Here is a 19,599-nt window from a genome sequence, read left to right on the forward strand (position 1 = left end):
AGAAATATTTGTGCAAAATTTAGTAAATTCCTAATTTATGATTGTTACTTGTGTGCAATTTTGGACAGGAGTTTCCTTTTATGCAAGACATTTATAAAATATCTGAAATATGATATATATCAATACTTTATTTGCTAAATGCATTCACTGTCACCATGACTGCCGGTGTGGGTGTTACACCAATTCCCAAATCCTTCCTCAAGGTCGGCAAAAGATGGCTACAGTGCCAGTAAATCTCAGTTTGAGTAGAATGACACCAGTCACCTCATTGCTGTATTCCTTTAGCAACGCGTGCTGTAGTTGCAGTTACTAAAAGCAGGAGAACTGTATGTGGGAGGATTTTAGGTCTTAGAAAATATTTGTGCAAATTTGAAGAAAAAAAACTATTTGAGATTAGCATATTCAGCATGATGATATGAGTAGTTATGATCCATTGGCACCTACATTGAAGAAGCATCTTTAAAAAAAGCTATGATACAGAAATGTATTACAGGCTATATCCTGGTTTGGCATGATTTCATTGGGTCCAGCATAGGTTCCCCCAATTTCACATAAGACTTTCCCATGCAGCAATAAACAACACACGTGTTCTAGCAGAATCTAGTTCTTTTATTATAGCAAACAGCAGAATACCCATGGGTTTACATGTCTATCCTCACTCAAGTCTTTACAAATTGGCAAACATTAAAATAAAGACACAATTGGTTAAAAAAGAGACACAAATTCCTACTTTCTTCTTTCTTTGTACATGCTTCAGGAGTAACCACTGCCCTGGAGTACTTATGGATAAAACTAGCATTGTGTGTTTGGGGGTTGGTAGTGGGGAAGAGAACAGCACGTGATCTCCCCCCCCTCTCCCAAAAAACAAAACAATAACCCATGTTAAATGCATTAATAAAGATTAAATGAAAGTGGACAAAAATGGTAACCAGAACCTAAAACAAACTATACAAATCAATGGCTGAGCACACAACGCTGCAATTACTAGGATAATGATAATCTCAGTAGGTAAGAATTCAAACAGGAAGACAGGCCGGCAGCCCTGCTTTCCTTAAGTAAAGCCGGGAGAGATTTAATGCAAACCGCACTATTTCACATTAGCGTCATGTGACAGCCTGACGGAAGGGGGACTGTGTAAGCACCTTTTTGAAAACAACCAGTTGTAAAGTGGACAGGATGAACAAAAATATAGCAGGGACAGTAAACCAAACTGCTACAAAAAGCGTTTTATTTGGAAGGTGGAAGAGCAGGCTTCTAACGGATTCCTTTTAACATTCCCTGACGATCAAGTAATCAAAACAAAAACATAAAACACATTTTAGCTAAAAATAGAAAGAAAAAAAAATCTGAATCTTTTTCATTTTTAAATAAAAGGTTGTTTAAACACTTGACATCACGTGATGGAAAAGGAGCAAGGACACATGATTAAAGAAAGTGAGAGCAGAGCACTTGCTGGTTTCTGTCTGAGGCTAGAGAGGAAACTGGCAGGTACACACATAGGCTATATCTAAAACTATAAAAGAAAAGGAAAAAAGGAAAAGAAAGGTTCTTAATATTGCATCAGGAAGTGTACAGAAAGGTTTCGGGAGTTTAGAAGGAGAAAATGAAAATGCACATTAAACTTAGAAAAGGTTTCTCTTCTCTGTAAATTTACTAGAACCGCTTCCTTTTGCGCATCATCCTGAAGGTGCTTTATTTACACCTTCCTGGTTTCACTTCCTTGTTCTCAGGGACTTCCTGCGGCTTGCCTTGGCCTTTGCTGCAGGCTTTGCTTCCTTCTTTCCTGTTACTGGTTTCTTGGAGGACCGGCTGGCTGTTTTCTTGGAGGCAGGAGGGGGAGGGGGTGGGGGAGCTGACTTGCCCTTTTTAGCTTTGGAAGGTGGAGGTGCAGGAGCCTTTTTTGGAGCACTCTTTGCCTTGCCCTTAGGAGCAGGTGCGCTCTTCTTGGGCTTGGGTGGAGGGGCTCTGGACCTGGATTTTCGAGGAGCTGCTTTCTTCTGCATCCTGTAGTAAAACATTTCATAATTTAATAAATGACATTAAGCAGTATGGGCGACGTGTAGCATAGATAAGAGCAGACCAATCTTTTTTTTTTTTTAGACTGGAGAACAGAAGTGACCGTAAACCATTTCCCTCCACCCTAAATGGTAACACTATATGCCAAGCAATCCAAGCAGTACGTGTTTAGACAATAAGCGACATGAACCCAATCACTATACAGCAGCTTATTACCGTAAGGAGGAAAAGATTACGAGAAAATTAAAGGTCTCATTACAGAGAGTTCGTAAAATGCGTGATTATAATGTTCTAGATATCATTGTTTTCTTGCTATCCCTTCATGTGAGAGGGCTGAAAATACATTGTTATCCAAAATAACTGAAGGTGTTTGAACTGAAAGATAACCAACCTCCTCTTTCTGAATTAAAATACAAGATAATTTGCTCATGGTTATTTTAACTGAAGGGTCCATCACACTGGTTGTAATGGTCTCATGTTCTCTCCCTTCTTACTATGATTATTTCTTCCGCTTTGTTGTTAAATGAAAGAAGTGACACAACATATCTATCTATCACTACCTCTTTATAGAAAGGTGGGGTAGGAGGACGAAGTACAGTCAGGTCAGGTAGTGGAGGTTAAAATAGGTCTGATAACACGTGTCTCCAGTCAGGGAGCTGGGTAAAAACTGGATTACCATACTCTATGTTGGGGTAATTGGTAAAACATGATTACTGAAGTCTCAGGCCAGGGAGTTGAAAAAGAGGTCTGCCAACCTCTGCCTCAGGTTAGGAAGTCAGTAAAAAAATATCATGACCTTTACTGCTGGTTGGGGGAGACGGTAAAAGGTCTGATTAGCAATGCTGCTGGTTGGGGGAGTCGGTAAAAGGTCTGATTAGCAATGCTGCTGGTTGGGGGAGTCGGTAAAAGGTCTGATTAGCAATGCTGCTGGTTGGGGGAGACGGTAAAAGGGCTGATTAGCAATGCTGCTGGTTGGGGGAGACGGTAAAAGGGCTGATTAGCAATGCTGCTGGTTGGGGGAGTGAATAAATGGTCTGATTAGCAATGCTGCTGGTTGGGGAAGTGAATACATGGTCTGATTAGCAATGCTGCTGGTTGGGGGAGTCGGTAAAAGGTCGGATTAGCAATGCTGCTGGTTGGGGGAGTCGGTAAAAGGTCGGATTAGCAATGCTGCTGGTTGGGGGAGTGAATAAATGGTCTGATTAGCAATGCTGCTGGTTGGGGGAGTGAATAAATGGTCTGATTAGCAATGCTGCTGGTTGGGGGAGTGAATAAATGGTCTGATTAGCAATGCTGCTGGTTGGGGAAGTGAATAAATGGTCTGATTAGCAATGCTGCTGGTTGGGGAAGTGAATAAATGGTCTGATTAGCAATGCTGCCGGTTGGGGAAGTGAATAAATGGTCTGATTAGCAATCCTGCAGGCTGGGGAGTGGGGTCAATACATGGTCTGATTATCAATGCTGCTGGTTAGGGGAGTCAGTAAACTGTCAGATAACAGATGATGCAGGTAATGTGCATCTTACCTTCTTTTTGGAGGAGGTTCTTCTTCAGACTCCTCTTCGGATTCTTCTTCTTCCTCCTCTTCAGATTCATCTCCAGATTCTTCATCTTCATCCTGCTCCTCTGCTTTCTCAGGGAACAGCACGTAGGGGCTGCAGAAAATGCTATAGTCAGTTGTTGCTCCTTAAACAGAGTTCAACCTGCAGGACAAGTGGCAGTAAACATGTCTTACCTGGGATAATAGGGGAAGCAGAGTTGGTATGTTCCACTGAAACCCTTGCCAGAGATCTGCTCCATCCAGCCATTCTTCTCACACTTCTGCAGTGTTCTTTTTAGCAGATGAACTAAAGAAGACAAAAATATTACCAAACGTTGCAAAAAAATATATTAAAGTTAAATATTGCTGATGTGACTCAAGGAAACTGGATCTGTAGCCTAAACAGGTACTAGAGAACAACTAGAACATTAAAGGGTTACTCATAGCCACATAACTACTAAAGACATCAATAGTCGTTATGACGCTAGGATTACCCTCGGACACAGTTCCCCAGTAATGGGGCAAACCAATTTGCAGGGGTCTGACCTCTGACCTGGGTTTCCTTTGCAGAAGGCGTAGCACCTGGCTATTTCATACTGAAACGCTGCACAGACTAAAAGCACGATGGCCACTTTAAATCACTGAAGTGGTCCTGGTACTTGGAGTAACCTTCTATCCACTATGCTATCTCCAAATCATAGCAATACAATAGATCATTTCGGACTTTAAAACATTACAGACCTGCCAGATACAAGTCACTCACCCTGGAAGCTGGCGTTTCCACCAGGATGATTTTCCAGCACGTATTTCTTGATGGCTGTCGTCGAGCAAGTTTTGGGTTCATTCATGGCTGTGATGGCAGAGAGGATGGCATCCTCAAATCCACCTCCACTCAGAAGAGGTTTATCTCCTGCCCGCTTCACCTGTGTATTGAGTGTGTGTGTGTGGGAGGGGGCCACAAGAAAAATGACAAAATTATACCCAAATCAAAACCACCATTTTAAAATGGCACAAACTTAACTTTGGGGGCTGAAAATGAATATATTAAACAGATAATATGGGCACTATTCCCATAAAATAATTCATATTGCTTGACACACACTATTACATGTAAGCCAAAAGGATTTTCATTCTTTTGGCTACTGGACATACCAATTACAGCCTATAAATGTCACTCAGAGAATCAACACTTTTAAGGTCAGAAAGTGAAGGACATTTTTCATATAATATAAATTAGAAAATACCTTAGAGGGAACACCGCAAAGGGAAAAAAAGATCCAAGGTTCTTTAATCTCACATAAGGTAAATAAATGGTATGCTTCTTGATGTTTTGTTTTTTTAATATCTCTTTAGTGAATGCTTTAAATGAAAATGGTACTGAGACAGGTTGTCCAGGAAAATAACAAACCGCCATTTACAACTAACTGAATCTCAAGCTATCTATAAACCAATAACATGATATAGTGTCAAGGCTTTTGCAATCTTTTACAGACAAAGAAAGTTTTCAACTTATACCAGCTTTAAAATGTCAAGAATGTATCCATTACTTAATTAGGAAATTCGGCAGGAGAGTAACACAGGCAAACATTTTTATTTTCATGTATTTTGCGGTGTGAAATTAAAACCATAAAACCTCACTTAACCTCATTCATACTCTAGCTATGATTACCAGACTGGCTCTGCCAGAAGCCACTAGTCACGGATACAATGTCTGTAAATTTGCTGAAAATCTAAGCACACCGCCTGCTTTCAAACAGTAAAGGACGTGTCACTGGGTGATAACATTCATAGAGTCAGGGAGAAGTCAATGGACTGTACCAGTTCACGGTCAGCAATACATTAGCAGTCCAGTGAATTATACAGATTGCTATAGCAGTTTTAAGTATCTTTATTTTAGAAATATACGATTTTACATGCTCATTATGCTCAAAAGCAGACAGTTTATTTTTTACATTCTGTTGCAATTCTTAGTAAACTGAACAGCTAGGAATGCTTCAGGGTCCTTAAAAATACCTATAAGCAATGCATTGAGCATTGGATTTATATAATTTTGTTACATCTCCTGTAAGTGAGAAAAATTGCATTTTTGCTTTTATACATTTCAGACCCTGTGTGAAATATTGCAAGATAAAGGACACTGCATTCGGTCTAAAGTTGCCGTTTTCCCAAATATTTTTTTGTAAAGGATGAACAAATGAAATGTGCTTATATGATAATTATGTATCCCTTGCTTCTAATAAATATTATGGAAATATTTGTATCAACTGAAAAGTGCTCAGCGGTAAAGGGGTTGTGTTTCCATTCCCAAACTGTGTGTGTGTGTGTGTGTCTTTTCTTTTCCTTTTTGCAGTTGTGTGCAAATGCAGCAATAGTCTGCCACCTATTACAAAGCTGCTATTTCTCTTTTTATTACTCACCTGGAATGTACCAGAAGCTCCCTTTCCTGTGATCTGCTCCAGCTGACCCTTTTCAACTGCTCTCTGCAGGGCATTCTTTAGCATCTGGGGTCTGGGCAAAGAAAACAAAACAAACTTCTGGATAAATCAAAGATATATGAATTATTTGGTTTAAGAAATATCACACTTGGACTTATGCAAAAGAAATGTGTGCTACTCTTAGAGAATATCCCGACTTGCTGAATGGCAGAATGTCTAATAACAATAATTTCTTGCCTAAAAGGAAATCTGTCTTTTTAATATTATGTTACTTATCACTTAAATACAGGTAGGTTCTAAATAATAATATGCAGAAATCCACACTGATGTGCCTCCATCTTGGCTCCCTGTCAGTCATGGAGTCAAGATGGCATCTGTCATGGAGGATAAAAAAAATTAAAAAAATTAAAAAGGATCAGAGAGGAAAAGGAGAAAAACAATTCCCCCGTTCTTGCAATTGTTTTGTGCTCCAGCCATGGCAGGACTGAATGGGATTGTAAGGTTACCAGTTATTTAACATTAATTTCATTCACTCGAAAACTAAATCTTATTCACCTGTACAATTCCAAAACAGTTATTTGTCCCCTTTAAAGGCAACCAAGTGATCTGGTACTCACTATCTGCGCAAAACAAACAGAATAAATGCATCAGCTATTCCCAACTTTAACCCCTTAAGGACCAAACTTCTGGAATAAAAGGGAATCATGACACGTCACACATGTCATGTGTCCTTTAAGTGGTTAATGAGCTCAAACAAACAGACTGTGCCAACGAATGTAAGTAACGGATATTCTGGATCCATGGTGAAACACAGCCTTTTTGTTGGCGTATAGAATATATAAATACATATATGTATATAATATGGACTGTTTTGCCTTACTCTTGTTTTACATACGGTAGGAAATACAATATATACACAGGCATAGAAAGGACAAAGATTAAATACTGAAATACACCCCGATTATTTCTACCAGGTTTATTCACAGTGCAGTCTTGGACAATTCGTTTACAAACAGCAGGTCCAGCAACTTTCATGATTAGTGGCCCATACCTGATATCCACCTTGAGCTTGGGGTAATACTGGGACACATATTTCTTGATGAGGCTGTAGGATGCCTCCTTAGGTTCACAAAGTCTGGTGAAGGCCAGAGGCAAGATGTCTTCCAGCTTCACGGGCTGATCACCAGCACTTGATGAGCTGTTCTTCTACAAAAAAAATATGAATGCATTCAGTGTCCAGCACCGTGAGCAATGAGAAATGCTTTCATTGCAGGTGTCTGAAAATATTTATTTTAGAAGCAGAAAGATTATAAGGGACAGACCTATAAAGACAGATAAAATAGAGCATGCATGGTAGAACACACAAAAAAAGAAGAAATACCCAAATATTTAGTTTTTTTTACTTGCTGCGCAGAGTGGGATATATGCATGCATCTATAAACCATAATTTGCAATTCCATAGCGCGTGCAATCAGCTACTTAAAGCATAAACCAAAAGCTTTGATTTTATGTTCTGTCATGGTTGGAAGTGGCTTATTTTACTTAATCATAATACTTAGTTTAGTGATCAACCCCGTGGAAACACAAAATGTGCACTAGGGCGTTACAGAATACAAAGCCCAGCCTTGCATATTCACACAAACTCATATTGGTTTACCTTTTTGTCTTTGGATTTTGGCGCCGATTTGCCAGAATTTGACACAACCACAAAGCTGCCAGATGCCCCCTTTCCCTTCACCTAATGGAAACAATAATTAAGTCATGAATCTTGTAAAACTTGCAGTACAACATAAAAATATATATAAATATTTATGTGCAGATCGGATTACCCATATTAGTCCAGACAAGATGCCAGAATATAGCTGTATGCAAGGATAACTTTTTATTGGACTAACAATATATAAAAGACAAACTTTTGAGAGTTTCCCTCTCTTCCTCAGCTCTGAAGCAATACTCCGTGTGAAATACCCCCTTTCTTTTTTGTTGGACCGTAGTCGAGGGATTATTATAAGCCCACAAACAAGTTAACAGGTAGAACCAAGAAATACATGATGCCAGCAAGTGAACAATGGCGACACTTCACTATCTATGCTCACCTTCCCTGTGCCGTAAGGAAGGCTGCAAGTAAAACTTGCATCGAAACTCTTCAGAAGAAATGCCGCGATGAATGTGCACAGTGTAACGCAAAATGCTAACCACGATTTACCGGGAAATATCTATCCCAAGGTCGGTGGTTGGCTAGCTTCTGTTCACATTTTATCTTTTTTTAATTTTTTTTTGCATATGTTGAATGGTTTCTTGCTAGACAACAAAAAAAAAAACACTTTCCAGACTAACTAGAACATCCCAAACACAATCCCGATCAAAGTCTTGTAGTTGGACGTAATGTGTAAATTACCGACTAATAGACAACATGACGATTAATTAAACATAGAAAACGAATCCGTTAGGAGGAGATTAAAAACGATAAACTCACCTGGCGGATAATTCCTCTCTGCAGTTCTCGTTTTAAAGCTTGCTTGAGCAAGTACCCCCTCCGTTCCAACTCTAGGGAAGGATATTTTCCAATAATGTATTTTCGGATTGCAACCACAGACGCCCCAGATTTCTGGAAACAGGCCTGTCAGGGGAAGAACAAGGTAGTTATGGCACAGATTCAGTAAAATATCAAGACCTAACCAACTAGCCAGAACAAAAAAATAAAACATTACTTGCTCTCCCATAGTACATATTTGTTTTTTAGTTTATCTTCAGTCTGCTTACAATGATTAACGAGTAAAGGCCGCATTTCCAGTGTGAGTGTAGCTGTCTGAGCTCCTGCTGGTTCACACTATAGTGAATTAGGACACTGAAGAGTAACATCAACCAACGCGAGTCACCAGCTGTGCTAGTCACTAGTATGGGTTTGTGGGGAACCACTCAAACAGGGGATATAGTTCTATATTCGCATTAAACGCTTTTGGGTTGTCCCTTCTCACCCACTCAGTCGCTTCATGTGCAATGCAACTGTAGTTAATCTCATTGAGAACCAATAGGGGAGACAAATAGGAGACATGTCCTTCGCAGCCTCCTTACAGTACTGGATAAAAATTGCCATTTGGATATATTGCCAGTGCAACAACTTAAAGGAAGCATAACAACTACAGAACACTGTAGCATTAATGCTGTACACAGTGCCCTGGCACTGTCTCCTTGGTTTAAAAGGAACCTATAGTCCTGAAACATATTTTGGGGCTATAGCTTCCCTTCTATTCACTCAAAAAAAAAAAAAAGTAAAATAAAGACTACTCCACTCTTTTCCAGGGCTTGTGCTCCTCTGCAGCAGCTGCCTGCTCTGCCTTTAAAGACATCAGCATTCTTACTGGTGTCTTTGCAATCTCCACCAGCCCAACACTTTTTAAAGAGAAGCAATGAATGGGAGGTGTATGTATGCGCTGCAAAACATTGTGCTCCTCCAATTTACATGGTCTGGACGAGGAAGCGTCTCTACTGGCCATCAGGATGACATCCATTAGAGGTGAATTAAACCCAGCAACGTGAACACTGCAGTTTGTAATAACAATGTTTTACATTGCAGGGTTAAAATGACAGGTCCACTGCAATCACACCACATCGCTGAGATTAAGTGGTCTGGGTGACTGTAGTGTTCCTTTAATAGCAAAAAGAAAGGTCTCACAATTAGTTCTTAGCACCCAGGGACCACCCCATTTAAAAACATTTTGATAACTTTTTTCTAGATGCTGAGAATATTTTGTGCATCCTAGTGTATCACAGAGCTGCTCTCATTGTAAGTGAAATTAAACAAACTGAATATTTTGTCTATACTTTTAATATACCAATACCTTCACCATTATAGAGTATTTAAAGAATACCAAAAAAAAAAAATAAAAAAAAAAAAAAACACAAGAAGGAATTACGGAGGGCCTATCCAGCGCTAACCTTAATGGCCTCTGTAAGGATGGCATCCATTTTTGGACGAGACGAGGAAGCCATATGAGTCTGCTTCTGAGCTCTAGCCATCTGGCTAGCAGAGAGAGTGGCCCATGACGGGATGGTCTTTTTCACTTTCTTATCTTTTTCCTTTGACGGTTCCTTTTCTCCACTGAAACAGAAAGGAGAGAACTATTAGAAAACGTAATCACACGTGGCATTCTAAAGAATGCGAAAGGATCAGGTCTGCCTGTCAACCTTGTTTCTATGAATACATAGCCTACAGACATTAACAGTTTCTAAAAGCGCTGTAACCACTACAGGTGGTTGTAGTTTTATTCAAAGAGCAGTTGGTTGCATTCACCACAAATGCTAATCCTCACCCATACCCTAATTATAACCTTAATCCTAACCCTAGTAATAGTGTTAACAGGATTAACTATGTTAACTGAAAGATTAGATACATTTTCACCACCTCTTATTTTTTGTCCGATAACCCACTACAACAATTAGGAGCAACAAACCGTTCATGCCAGGGTCTATCATTAGCCACTTATTAGCAAAGATAATCTGTCAGTGTTGGTTGTGCCTGTAGATTATAAATCAACACTAACGGTCAGTATGATAAAGACAGACAAATCAAATGAATGCAATATAGACACACTAGAGCTGATTTACGACACCTACAGAGCAGCTATAGCATAAAGCATCCAACAAGCCACACACATCTACAGTGTCAGTGTTTGATACAATGCAAAGCACATACTCTTTCTTGGTCTCTTCTGCTACTTCCCCTTCAGCTTTTTTCTCTTCATCAGCCTCAGACTCCTTGGGCTGCTCGGCCTCGCTGGAAGTAGCCGGGGGCGTTTCAGTCTCCTGCTCTTCCCCAGTGGAAGCAGATTCCTCAGAGCTGGCATCAGCCTCTGTGAAAAAACACAGGAGAATGCCTGATGTTCCATATGATACAACAAATGTTCTTTAAAAAGGGACAAATTACAGTAGAGATACTACAGAGAAAACAACTCCCTGTATCACCTTAATAGGAGACACCACAAAACACCCCAGTGAGAGAATGAGTGACACTGTATATTACCTGCTTTTTTTTCACTGTCAGTGGCACGGTTTTTAGGCGCACTTTCTTGGGTGGATGAATTGACTGCACGACGGATCGGCATGGTGAAAACTCTTCAACCTGTTTCGGGATTAAAAGAGAATAGCTAAAATATGTCCCAAGTGACTAGCGATGGCTAGAGCTCAAAGCCTGTTTCAGGAATAACCCAGTTAAAGGAGCACTATAGTTTTCCTGACACTATAGGGTTTTTAGGTCCCCCCCCACCCTCAGGGTCCCACTCCTGCCGGGCTGAAGGGGTTAATCACTTACCTTTCTCCAGCGCCGGGGAAATCCCCTCCCTCTTCCGACGTCAGCGCTTAATGCTACATTTCTCAATGCTTTCCTATGGACGTCAGCGTCTTCTCACTGTGATTTTCATAGTGAGAAGCGCCTCTAGCGGCTGTCAATGAGACAGCCACTAGAGGCTGGATTAACCCTAATGTAAACATAGCAGTTTCTCTGAAACTGCTATGTTTACAGCTGCAGGGTTAACCCTAGATGGACCTGGCACCCAGACCACTTCATTGAGCTGAAGTGGTCTGGGTGCCTATAGTGGTCCTTTAATACAGAGGAGGTACATGGGATACATTTAGTGGAAGATGACACAACAGGAGTTTTAAAACTGCAAGTTATAAAAGGGAAAGCCCAATTTGAATTGACCCTTATCTATTTAGTGCAACTATTAACAGCATTTATTGGCTGCGAGTGTGAGCCAATTCATGCTGCAAAAAGTTGCACAAAATGAAAATTGCTAAAGTAGAATGAGAACTAGGACCGCTAGCGCCCATGGGAACCTTCAAACGAGCTTACAATCAGTTTAACCTTACCAGAGAGTGGTGCCAGGGGATTCCAGACATTATAACCACTACAGGAAGATGCAGTGGTTATGGTTCTTTAAATGTCCCTTCAGATTTTAATAAAAATAAAAAATGCATTTTGTCAGGAAGCCTATATAATAAAATGTTTTAAACTTATCGGCACTTATTTCATGTGGTATACATGTTATCTGTTGTCACAGACAAGGCATGCAAATTAAGAAGGAGAATGAAGATCATAAATGTGTAAGAGAAAAAAAGAGAGAAGAAATATAACATTCTGGCAGAAAATGTGATTGAAAGCAAAGGGACACTATACAAAGAAATAGTAAATTAATTACTTAATAGTAAAACTAATTAATAAATGAGCTGCATCGCTGAATAGGGTACATTTAAAACAGACCGTGAGCAAGCAACTGTCAAAATAAACAGATTTAAAAAATAAAAGTACAAAGCTGTGCTAAAAACATGCAAAGGTAGAAAAATGTAAAGCAGGGCTTGACAAATTTGCTTGGAATCTAGGAGACAGCTAAAAAAGTTAGGAGCCAGGTATTTTTAACTAACAAAGCTTCATTTTCATTGACACGTTGAACTACTACAGCTTAATGTAGCGGTTCTGGTGTCTATAGACTGTCCCTGCAGACTTATAATGCCAACACTGCCGTTTTAGAGAAAAGGCAGTGGTTACATTGCTGCCAAGCAACCCCTCTAGTGACAGCCAAACGGTCACAAGAGGCGATTTTTAGTCCAGTGCTGCACAGTGTGTAGCCATCATGTTTAGCGTCTCCACGCACTGCATGGAGGCACTGAATATTCCCCATAGAGATGCTGATTAGCACACGAGCATATCCTTTGGGACAGCATTGGCTTGGCTGAGATCATTAAGATTGATTATATGAGCCATGGGGAAAAAGGGTGAGTAAAATGAGAGGGGTGGGAGCAGTCACCTAAACAGACACACAGACAGACAGCAGATCAGGGAGATTACAGCTCCCTCACAGCCGGCTACCCCCTCAGTTCTCCCACAGGCGACTGGCCCACTTGGCTCTCCATCTGTCAGCGCTTGCATGCTTCTCGCTGCGTCAACTGACCGGTTCACAAATCCCAGCCGCCAGGAAAGAATTCCTAGTCGCCATGGTGCCTGGGATTTGTTGAGCCCTGATGTATAGTACATATACTTCCTTTATGCTGTCTGCCAGTTGCAAAGGAGAGTACTTATTACATAGATTAATGGGGAGTGATGGATTTTTTTTACACTTTAAATTCGATTTCTCGCATTTCTAAAATACATTATAAGTTTATTATAGGGGATAAGTAAACGGAATATTTAAAATACTGGGAATTGACGTGAACATGTAAAAGGATAATCTAAGCACCAAAAAAAACTTTAGTTTAATGAAGCGTTTTTGCGTATATAGAGAATGACGCTGCAGTATCACCACTCAATTATAAAAAATAAAAACTTTCAAATTTACAGCACATTGTGTTTACTTTATATTCTCTTCTCTCTCTTCTGATTTTTTTTTAAACATTAAAACACAAGGGGCTGCTGTAGGAAGAATGTGAAGAGAAGAAATTAAAACCAAGAAACATTTACTCCTACCCAGTAAGGGTTTAAGGAGGCTGTCCGAGTCTCAGCAAGGAGATATGTGCCTAGAGCTACATAAACAAAGTGATTTACCTTCTTAATAGCAGAGAGACTGTAGGGGCATGGCCTCTACACCAAAACCACTTTATTAGTGTCCCATTTAAGTCACTACATGCCTGACCTGCCTTTCACTGGCCCAGAAAATAAAACACTATGCATTGCGCAAATATATAAATCTGACAAAATCTTTTGCACACACACATTTAGAAAGCTAGTAGCTTCATATCCAGGTCTTCAGAGCTACATATTTGGCAACACAATGCACAGACCAAACTCATTTTTTAAAGGAATCCAAGACAGGTTTGTGCATGAACAGCTTATTTTGTGGACTGATCCTTTATTAGGTCAACCCTGCTGTACTTTTGGGCTACTTGTGCCTTAGTGGTTCTATGATATGTGTGTGCATGCATGCCAGGAATAATGTTTATCATTATTCATGATATACAGACCATATGCAGGGAATCATGAGACTTTGCATTTGCATTATATGTCCATAAGACCAAACAAAGTTTGATTGATCTCTTAAAACCAATAAAAAAAATGTTTTAGGTTTCCCAGACAGCTGTAAAAGTGAGAATGGTTCAATATAAATGACCTTGACAAAGGTAATTTGGACCAAGAGCTCACTATAAAAAAGTAATCTTAAAAGGATACTGTCCCTCTCTGATTTCTGTTCATGGACATAGAATCTTTATGAAAAGCCTATAAAGTACTGGAATTACAATTACATTTTAACAAAATGAAAAGATATGAACAAAACAAAGAAGGGACTAGGCTGAGTTAGCAGTATCTTGTCATGTCACTTATAACAGATTACGGTATAATAAAAAGCATCTTACGATTAGACTTGTGTAAAAATGCATTTCAGCTTTGAATGAATCACATGCCTTTTTATCTGTGCCCGAATTAATGAATCCATCCGCGATTTACCTGTGAAGTCTTATTTATCAGTTAAGACTCCACAGGTAAACACGGGGTGGGGGAACGGATTAGAAATATAAAATGGTTGCATCAAGTAAGAAAGCTTCTGATAAGTATATCACCCTTCCCTTTCTCTCTGCATTGGACACCAAACAATCAGACATATGACAGACCCAAAACGTGTCAATACAACTTATAGAATAGTGTGATGGAGCTATTTTGTGCATCTACAGGGAGGGTAAAATACTCCATACACCCACTTTTTTTTTTTTTAAACGCTAGACAACAATGCTGCTCTCACACTATTTGCTGTTATAGTTACTATCACTGTTGCTGCCACAATAAAGTCTGTCTACTTAACAGGAGTGCTGGAATTAACACTTTCACTACCTGGGGTAAACTGGGCAACACGACCCACGAGCATAACACGCCATTCTAGATAGCCATAGACATCAGTTGCACAATGCCTGTGCGCAACTGATGTCTATCTAGAATGCCGTTTTATGCTTTGGCTTCTGTACGCTTGGCGTGCAGTGAGGGCCCCCCCTGGCACCGTACGGCTGGCACGCAGTGAGGGCCCCCCTGGCACCGTACGGCTGGCACGCAGTGAGGGCCCCCCCTGGCACCGTACGGCTGGCACGCAGTGAGGGCCCCCCCTGGCACCGTACGGCTGGCACGCAGTGAGGGCCCCCCTGGCACCGTACGGCTGGCACGCAGTGAGGGCCCCCTTGGCACCGTACGGCTGGCACGCAGTGAGGGCCCCCTTGGCACCGTACGGCTGGCACGCAGTGAGGGCCCCCTTGGCACCGTACGGCTGGCACGCAGTGAGGGCCCCCCTGGCACGCAGTGAGGGCCCCCCTGGCACCGTACGGCTGGCACGCAGTGAGGGCCCCCCTGGCACGCAGTGAGGGCCCCCTGGCACCGTGCAGCTGGCACGCAATGAGGGCCCCCCTGGCGCGCAGTGAGGGCGCCCCCTGGCTGGCGCGCAGTGAGGGCGCCCCCTGGCTGGCGCGCAGTGAGGGCGCCCCCTGGCTGGCGCGCAGTGAGGGCGCCCCCTGGCTGGCGCGCAGTGAGGGCGCCCCCTGGCTGGCGCGCAGTGAGGGCGCCCCCTGGCACCTCACGGCTGGCACGCAGTGAGGGCCCCCCCCGGCACCGCACGGCTGGCGCGCAGTGAGGGCCCCCCCCGGCACCGCACGGCTGGCGCGCAGTGAGGGCCCCCCCCGGCACCGCACGGCTGGCGCGCAGTGAGGGCCCCCCCCGGCACCGCACGGCTGGCGCGCAGTGAGGGCCCCCCCTGGCACCGCACGGCTGGCACGCAGTGAGGGCCCCCCCTGGCACCGCACGGCTGGCACGCAGTGAGGGCCCGGGTTAGGGATGCCGAGTGCAGTAGAATGGAAGCCGATCGGGGACAATACCAGCCAATCAGCGCGCACCCGTTGCCCTGACAGCCAATCAGCGCGGCGCAGAATAAGGCGAAAAAAAACCACAAAACAAAGAAGCGGCGCGGGGTGGGCGGGGCCTGGCTTCCCGCTCAGCCAATGGGAGGCGGCAGCATCTTTCGAACGGGGACGGGAGTGGGCGGGGCTCAGAATCCGCAAACAAACGGTGGATGGGGGAGGGGTTGGGGGGCCTGAGGAGACCGAGTACGGCACCCCGGACCCCCGAAACCAAGAGCGGCTCAGCCCGGGAGCTCCCCCCTCACCGAGCTCCTAAAAATGGCGGCGGTGCAGCGCTCCCCCCGCTATGCACACACCCCAACCCCAGCCCCCCGATATACTGCGCAGTCACCCTCACTGTACCCCCCGCCGCCGTGTACCCCTCCCCCGCCGGACCGGGACCCGCATTGCCCGCGCTTACCTCGAGCTCCGGAGCTGAATAACGTACTGCCGTCGCGCGCTCTCCCTGCTAACCACGCCCCCTCAGCGTGCACGGCGCCTGGCTGCGTCCGCGACGTCATCGCCATGGCAACCGCTGAGCCAGAGACCCCGCCCAACCCCGATCGGTGTCATAGCAACGGTTGAAGAGCGATCTGGGGTCATTCTGCTCCCAGGGGCCACAATCACACGGACTCCTGGGACTTACATTGTATGGACCCCAGGGGCCGCCTAGTGCATCAAAACAGTGTCAACACCCACATACTCACCCACATACTGAATGTAACCAATACCCAGGGGCCACAAACTGAATGTAAACAATACCCAGGGGCCACATACTGAAATAAACCAACAGTCAGGGGCCACAAACTGAATGTAACCAATACCCAGGGGCCACAAACTGAAATAAACCATCAGTCAGGGGCCACAAACTGAATGTAACCAATACCCAGGGACCACAAACTGAAATAAACCAACACACGGGCCACATACTGAAATAAACCAATAACCAGGGGCCACAAACTGAATGTAACCAATAACCAGGGGCCACAAACTGAATGTAAACAATAACCAGTGGCCACAAACTGAATGTAAACAATACCCAGGGGCCACATACTGAATGTAAACAATACCCAGGGGCCACAAACTGAAATAAACCAACACACGGGCCACATACTGAAATAAACCAATAACCAGGGGCCACATACTGAATGTAACCAATACCCAGGGGCCACAAACTGAATGTAAACAATAACCAGTGGCCACAAACTGAATGTAAACAATACCCAGGGGCCACATACTGAATGTAAACAATACCCAGGGGCCACAAACTGAAATAAACCAACAGCCAGGGGCCACATACTGAAATAAACCAACAGCCAGGGGCCACATACTGAAATAAACCAACAGCCAGGGGCCACAAACTGAATGTAAACAATACCCAGGGGCCACATACTGAAATAAACCAATAACCAGGGGCCACATACTGAATGTAACCAATACCCAGGGGCCACATACTGAATGTAACCAATACCCAGGGGCCACATACTGAAATAAACCAACAGCCAGGGGCCACAAACTGAATGTAAACAATACCCAGGGGCCACATACTGAAATAAACCAAAAACCAGGGGCCACATACTGAATGTAACCAATACCCAGGGGCCACAAACTGAATGTAAACAATACCCAGGGGCCACATACTGAAATAAACCAATAACCAGGGGCCACATACTGAATGTAACCAATACCCAGGGGCCACAAACTGAATGTAAACAATACCCAGGGGCCACATACTGAAATAAACCAATAACCAGGGTCCACAAACTGAAATAAACAAATAACCAGGGGCCACATACTGAAATAAACCAATAACTAGGGGCCACAAACTGAAATAAACCAATAACCAGGGGCCAAAAGCTGAAATAAACCAATAACCAGGGGCCAAAAGCTGAAATAAACCAATAACCAAGGGCCACATACTGAATGTAACCAATAACCAGGGGCCACATACTGAAATAAACCAATAACCAGGGGGGCCACATACTGAAATAAACCAATAACCAGGGGCCACAAACTGAATGAAACCAATAACTAGGGGCCACAAACGAATGAAACCAATAAGTACACTGAATGAAACCAAACAGCTACAGTTCTGTATTAAGTGAGTGAATCCCTTGTATGTTGGAATATTCTAGCTACAATTATGTAAATGTTCAGCCTTCAAAGATCTGCAAATTCAGGTTTAAAGAGGTCTATTTATATGGGGTATTTAAATGCCTAGGGACCTGTTAACCCTGGTATATTTGTATTTTTTTTTCTTTTTCTATATTTAATTCTTTATTTAATATTTTAGAAAATAAGCACATACAGACAGTAAATACAAGTTCAGAAGCAGAAAGAAAAGTCCTGCGCTCAACTCCCATCACTACTGGGCGGCTGCAATGACTACAGTACACATCAGCCCCAATACATAGTAAAAACCAAAGAAAAACATGTTACTTGCGCTCTCTCCTTTATCCCTATGTATTTTTAAAACAAATGGAGGTCTTTTAGTTACCTCCAATGGCCATGAGAGGTTGAGCCCACCTGCCACATCAAGGCAGACCCCCCTAGGTGGGTCCTAACTCTAACCATTCACCTTGCTTCCTTGAGCCTCTGGCAAAAATCTCTAATGAGACAGAAAGGGGTATTTTTTATATACACCCCTATACATTATTAACCCTTAATAGGGAACACATGGGATGGGCGGCTGCATTGTAACAAGGCTGAGTAATACAAAAATTGGATACAAATGCAGAAAGAAAAGTCCTGCGCTCAACTCCCATCACTACTGGGCGGCTGCAATGACTACAGTACACATCAGCCCCAATACATAGTAAAAACCAAAGAAAAACATGTTACTTGCGCTCTCTCCTTTATCCCTATGTATTTTTAAAACAAATGGAGGTCTTTTAGTTACCTCCAATGGCCATGAGAGGTTGAGCCCACCTGCCACATCAAGGCAGACCCCCCTAGGTGGGTCCTAACTCTAACCATTCACCTTGCTTCCTTGAGCCTCTGGCAAAAATCTCTAATGAGACAGAAAGGGGTATTTTTTATATACACCCCTATACATTATTAACCCTTAATAGGGAACACATGGGATGGGCGGCTGCATTGTAACAAGGCTGAGTAATACAAAAATTGGATACAAATGCAGAAAGAAAAGTCCTGCGCTCAACTCCCATCACTACTGGGCGGCTGCAATGACTACAGTACACATCAGAGGTGGGCTCAACCTCTCATGGCCATTGGAGGTAACTAAAAGACCTCCATTTGTTTTAAAAATACATAGGGATAAAGGAGAGAGCGCAAGTAACATGTTTTTCTTTGGTTTTTACTAGTAAATACAAGTTGCACAAACATTTAAAGTGCATTATTGCGTGTTAACAGACTTTGTAATTTATTTATTTAAATTAAACTTGATATTCTAATAAACACTTTATAGACAGGAGACAACATTCGCTAATCCATTCATACTTATTAAAACAATTACTTCTGTAATGGAAGGTTTTTTTTTAATATATTGGTTCCCTGTGAGATTGGAGAGATCCTTGATCCATATAAAATGGAATTTTAAGAAGAAGATATAACTTAATTAGATTACTGCTAAGGATTTAAATTGACCCATTCTGATCCTTAATAGATCTGTTGTAAATTTTTACCCAAAACCAACTGCCCTCCATTTGTATCTGATATTCTGTTTCAGCAATCATTTCAGCCTGTATAGGTAGTAGACATGTGCAATTAGTTTCAGTCCGAATATAAAA

The 19,599-nt window shown here is 42.5% G+C and overlaps 1 protein-coding gene across 1 annotated transcript; it reads right to left on the reverse strand.

Annotated features, from left to right (window-relative positions):
- Positions 1-588: 588 nt before the first annotated feature.
- HP1BP3 (heterochromatin protein 1 binding protein 3) lies at positions 589-16,353 on the reverse strand. The gene is made up of 12 exons (XM_063437132.1): positions 16,272-16,353; positions 11,013-11,111; positions 10,686-10,842; positions 9,929-10,091; positions 8,466-8,609; positions 7,647-7,727; positions 7,041-7,195; positions 5,972-6,062; positions 4,318-4,477; positions 3,750-3,861; positions 3,541-3,669; positions 589-2,004 (listed from the first exon to the last, which is right to left on the reverse strand). Exons 2-12 carry the CDS (start codon positions 11,092-11,094, stop codon positions 1,713-1,715), a joined length of 1,566 nt encoding a protein of 521 aa, XP_063293202.1. The 5' UTR covers positions 11,095-11,111; positions 16,272-16,353; the 3' UTR covers positions 589-1,712.
- Between the last annotated feature and the right edge of the window lie 3,246 nt (positions 16,354-19,599).

This window comes from Pelobates fuscus, chromosome 11 (genome assembly GCF_036172605.1).
Source record: "Pelobates fuscus isolate aPelFus1 chromosome 11, aPelFus1.pri, whole genome shotgun sequence".
NCBI lineage: Eukaryota > Metazoa > Chordata > Amphibia > Anura > Pelobatidae > Pelobates > Pelobates fuscus.

What these genes read in the sequence shown, in the direction of transcription:
- HP1BP3 (XM_063437132.1), bottom strand. Translation starts at nt 11,094, where the DNA reads ATGCCGATCCGTCGTGCAGTCAATTCATCCACCCAAGAAAGTGCGCCT. An exon ending in TGACAGTGAAAAAAAAGCAG is followed by an intron (nt 10,843 to 11,012) that starts GTAATATACAGT and finishes GTTTTTTCACAG; the next exon opens with AGGCTGATGCCAGCTCTGAG. An exon ending in AAGCTCAAGGTGGATATCAG is followed by an intron (nt 6,063 to 7,040) that starts GTATGGGCCACT and finishes TTCTTTGCCCAG; the next exon opens with ACCCCAGATGCTAAAGAATG.